The sequence below is a fragment of the Grammomys surdaster genome, unplaced genomic scaffold (genome assembly GCF_004785775.1).
Source record: "Grammomys surdaster isolate TR1022 unplaced genomic scaffold, NIH_TR_1.0 202, whole genome shotgun sequence".
NCBI lineage: Eukaryota > Metazoa > Chordata > Mammalia > Rodentia > Muridae > Grammomys > Grammomys surdaster.
In genome coordinates, this window is record NW_021604647.1 from 1,069,047 (window position 1) to 1,073,186 (window position 4,140).

At 58.0% G+C, this 4,140-nt stretch overlaps 1 protein-coding gene across 1 annotated transcript in view; it reads right to left on the minus strand.

Annotated features, from left to right (window-relative positions):
- Window positions 1-3,405, minus strand: part of Tbx1 (T-box 1) — a 9,244-nt gene extending 5,839 nt beyond the window's left edge. Inside the window, exons 1-2 of the mRNA XM_028770516.1 lie at window positions 3,369-3,405; window positions 699-818 (exon numbers count right to left, since the gene is read on the minus strand). Coding sequence (XP_028626349.1) covers window positions 699-732 — 34 coding nt within the window. The 5' untranslated portion in view covers window positions 733-818; window positions 3,369-3,405. The remainder of the gene's footprint in view (window positions 1-698; window positions 819-3,368) is intronic.
- Between the last annotated feature and the right edge of the window lie 735 nt (window positions 3,406-4,140).

Sequence of the window (4,140 nt, forward strand, 5' to 3'; positions counted from 1 at the left end):
TCTCCTCACATTCTGTCTCCTCTCTCTGGCTACAGCTTTTTCTTAACTCCCTGTCTCTTGCTCATTTCTCGGTGTCATTCTCTCCACTTTCAAAATTTCATGTCTTCTCTTCCGTCTAACCTCTTCCTCTTATTTCTGTGTGTTCTCTAATATTTGTGTCTTTGCCCTTTCAAACGTAAATAAAACCTGCAGCCTTTCTCTTGTTCTTTCATGAAGTTACGTTTCTGTCTCACGCTATCCTTCATTTTCTCTTTCATTCTCTTTATTTCCTTCGCGTGTATCTTCCTTTCTCACCTTTGTCATATTTTCTGTTTTCTCGCTTTCCTTTCCTCTTGGCTGCTCTCATTGCTTTGTATTTTTGTTTGTTTGTTTGTTTGTTTGTTTTCTCCGCCCCCTTCTTTTACTGCGTTCCCCGACTCTTCTCTAACCATCGTTCCTTCTTCCAGCTCAAAGAGGCCCCTGCTGTCCTCTCTCTGGAAGATATAACCACTGTCTGTGCTCAGTTCCTGAGGTTGGACTCCCAGAATGGTGGGTGGACTGACTTTGGGGAATGCCGCCCTTTCTTCCTGTCCCAGAGTCCCAGCTTCAAGGTTGAAGCCCACCCGGCCTAGAGCTCCTGTCTACACACTGGGCCGCAAGGCCTCACAGCAGGGGGCCGGCGGGCGGCCTGCCGGTGTAGATGCGGACAGAAGGCTCACCTTCCATGTCCCTGGTGACTGTGCTGAAGTGCATCCCGGCTGGGGATCCTGGTAGCCGGCGTAGTTTCGCCCGGTCCGAGGGCCTGGGGCCCCGGTGGGCGGTGCCCTCCGAGGCCTCGGCTGCAACAAGAGAGGCGATGCTGAACGCGCTGGCCCGGGCAGACAGCGGGCTCCGCGCGTCCATAGGCGCCCGGGCCTGACCGGCGCCGCCTCCGACTGCGTACGCCCAGCCGCACCGCGCCCAGCCCAGAGCAGGGGGCCCGGGGGCGGGGGCCTGTGGTGCCACTCACAGCCGCCGGTCCAGGGCCCAAGGGATTATGGCGTCATGAGACCCCCCCATTTTCAGCCAATATTGGCCCGGGAGTCCGAACAGTTGGAGCACCCTGGAAATTCAGGGCCCTCCTGCCTCGCAAACTCTCTGTCCCTAGTCTCTCCTCCCGGGGCCCTGTGTGACCAACGCCCCTTGAACATCCTGCAGCTTCTGCGGAGGTTGGGCGTCCCCTCTATTCTGCGAAGCCACCACCAGAGTCTACAGCCCCAAAGGAGAAGCTTCTATGTCTCGAGCAGCACTCAGTCCCCGTCTGAGATGGCAGGGCACTGGCAAGGCACTGGGGGCTGCCTGGGTCTGACCCTGCCCTTGGCCCCACCTGCCTCCACCTCCTCCCCGGCGGCCCCTGCACCTGGGTAAGAGAGCGGCTCCGGCTCTCGCACAGGCCACGAGCAGATAGCCCCAGGGCTGCGGAGTCCTTCGTCCCTCCGTGCCGCAGAGCTGGACCTCACCAGCAATTGCCCCTACAGGCCCCTTGGGTCAGCTTGCTTTCGTGGTGGGGAAGCGAGCCGTGGGACGCCGCCCAGGCCGCACAAGACCGGGAGCCCCAGCGTCACGCGCACCCCGCGCGCACTGCCCGCCTCTGGCCAGGACGCTTTTACATCCGGAGGGTGGGCAGTGCCCGCTCCTCCGACCTCCCTGCGCACCAGCGGGGCGCAGGGAGGACGGGGGCGGGGCCTGGCCGGCCGAGGGAGCTGAGGACACGTCGGAGAAATTTAGACCGCATGGTGGGGTGCTGTCCCCTCTTCACCCTGCAGCCAGCCTGCCCACAGGAAAGGCCTAGCTGCTAAGGTGCAGGGCCAGGCACTCAGCTTTCGGGCCTCAAGACATTACATCAATGCCCACTTCTCCTGTACCTTCCCTTCACCTCTCTGGCCCGTTCAGTATGCCCCTGCCCTTTGCGCACAGGATATGAAGCCCAGAACCTCCTAGATTGTACTAACTATTGGTAGACAAGGCCCAGTTTCCAAGGCCTTTCTGTCTAGGACTCTGTAGCCCTTCTGCTGAACTGACTCAGGATGTAGTGGGGTGCATGCAGCCTCTCCTGGGTTTTTGACAGTCTCCGGGTGGGGACCTCCATCTCTGGGCTGTAGCAGCTACTAAGTGGAAGGATCAAGGCTAGGAGTGCAGGGAGTGGGTATCCAGGACCTGTATGATAGATTGGGGTGTGGGAGGGGTGTTGTGTGTAATTGGACTGTTGCCCTATAGTATCCTTGAAAGCTTAGGGACAAGAATGCTAAGAAAAAGAGGCTGCCGGGAAGTCGTTTCTTGATCCTCAAGTGGCTGGCCATTCAGGGGACTGGCAATGACAGTGATCTGTGTCACTGGCCTGGGGCAGGCCTAAGGAGGGTAGTGTGGGATTAGGTGGGCCATAGGTTCTTTCCCTCTTTCCTGAACAGTGCTAGCTCATTGTCTCCAGCTCAATAGGAGGGCCCAGTCTTGGGCAGGTGCATAAAGGTCGCAGTAGCGATGCAAAGATACAGCAGCATCAAAGATAGTCCACAGAGCGTCTGTAAATTGAGTCCCATGTGAGGATGTAGGGCAGGGCTCTGACAGGTGATTTTTGCAAACCAGGGATGTACATCATCCCAGGGTGGAGAAGCTGAGGTTTTCCCCAGTACCTCCCCCTCCCCCAGGGCTGCAGTCACATCCTGGACCTCAGTGCGGCTAATATTGAGAAGTGAAAGTGAAAACCTCTGAAACTCCTGGTTGCTCTGGGTCAGCCCTCGGGTCCGTCCTGATGCCCCAGCGTCACCTGCAGTGACAGAGAAATCTCCCTAGTCTCCGTTAACCTCTTCTTGCTGTGGCTGCACTTGCAATCCACAGTTGGGTCAGTAAACACATCACAGCAAACAATCCCCTGAGCAAAGGCTGGCCGCGTGTGAGGGGCCCCACTTAGCATGCTCAGTAGGTGGCTAGCTCGCTCCACTCGCATTGGATAGGCACCTCTTCGATTACCCTCATCCTTCCTTCCCAACTCTTTCCCCACACTAGCCATTACAGTAGAAAAATTGAACCCTTAGGAAGACTAGCTTAAGAAACCCGAAACCCTGCAAGTGCGAGTACACCCAAGCCTCCCGTCCGCTGTAGAGCAAACGCCCCTAGCACTACAGGACCCAGCTCTTAGGACCGCCCTTTCCCTGGGCACAGCACGGAAACTGTGAGGTCGAAGCCTGTTCGCCCAGTAACTGGCCAGCGCTCCGCTCCCCGCGACGCTGCCTCATGACCGGTTCTTGCCCGCAGCGCAAGGAACGAATCCACTCGGCAGTCCTACACCCCACGCGCGTAGATTCAGAACGGACACAGAGCCTTATCCACCCCGGGAAATGCTCCTCCCTCACCTGCACGGGCCGCCGCTCCCTTTTGCCTCGCTCCCCCTGCCGGCGAGGCTTCTACCGTAGCCGTAAGGGGTTTGAGGGCGAACGGGGTTTGCGCCGAGAGCTCATGAGATACACCTCTTAGTCCTGAGGGTGCAATGTAGGGTCGAGGCCTGGGCTGAACCCCCTGCTCCTCCACGTGCCACGCAGAGTGAGAAGACCTGCAATTCGCCAAGGCTTGAGGCAGGAGGTTGACATCCCTGACTAGACCATTTTACAGGCCCTAAAACTGATGTCTAACGTTGAGACTGACTGCTGGGAGGAAAGGAGTGGGGCTCAGAGGCTTGAGACTGGGGATGCTGAATGGGGCTGAGAAGTCACGCAGCTTGCTTTTTATTTTATTTTTTATTTACTTTTAAAACTTTTCCCCCTTGAACCCTGGGCTTTGTGGCTGGCAGTATGGGCTCCTGGCTGCACCCAGCACCGTGGCTGCATTCTGCCGCAACTCACACACCCCTTGGTCGGCCTCTACGGGTCTGCAGGGTCGGACGCGAAACCAGTGGAATTCCTAAAGTTCCCAGTGCGAAGGGAGCAGACCCCTAGAGAATCCTGCCGGCCTTGCTCTGGCTCGACTCCGCCTCCCTTGGGTCCACGTGGCAGCCCCAGGGGAGCGGGCAAATCAGCCCCTTACAACCACCAGCCCCACTCCTCATTCCCTGTCTGTTGTAAAGACGCGGGCCTCTCGGAGCTGGCTGCCAGCCGCACTGATCCTGCGCACCTTCGTCTCCCGCGGCCC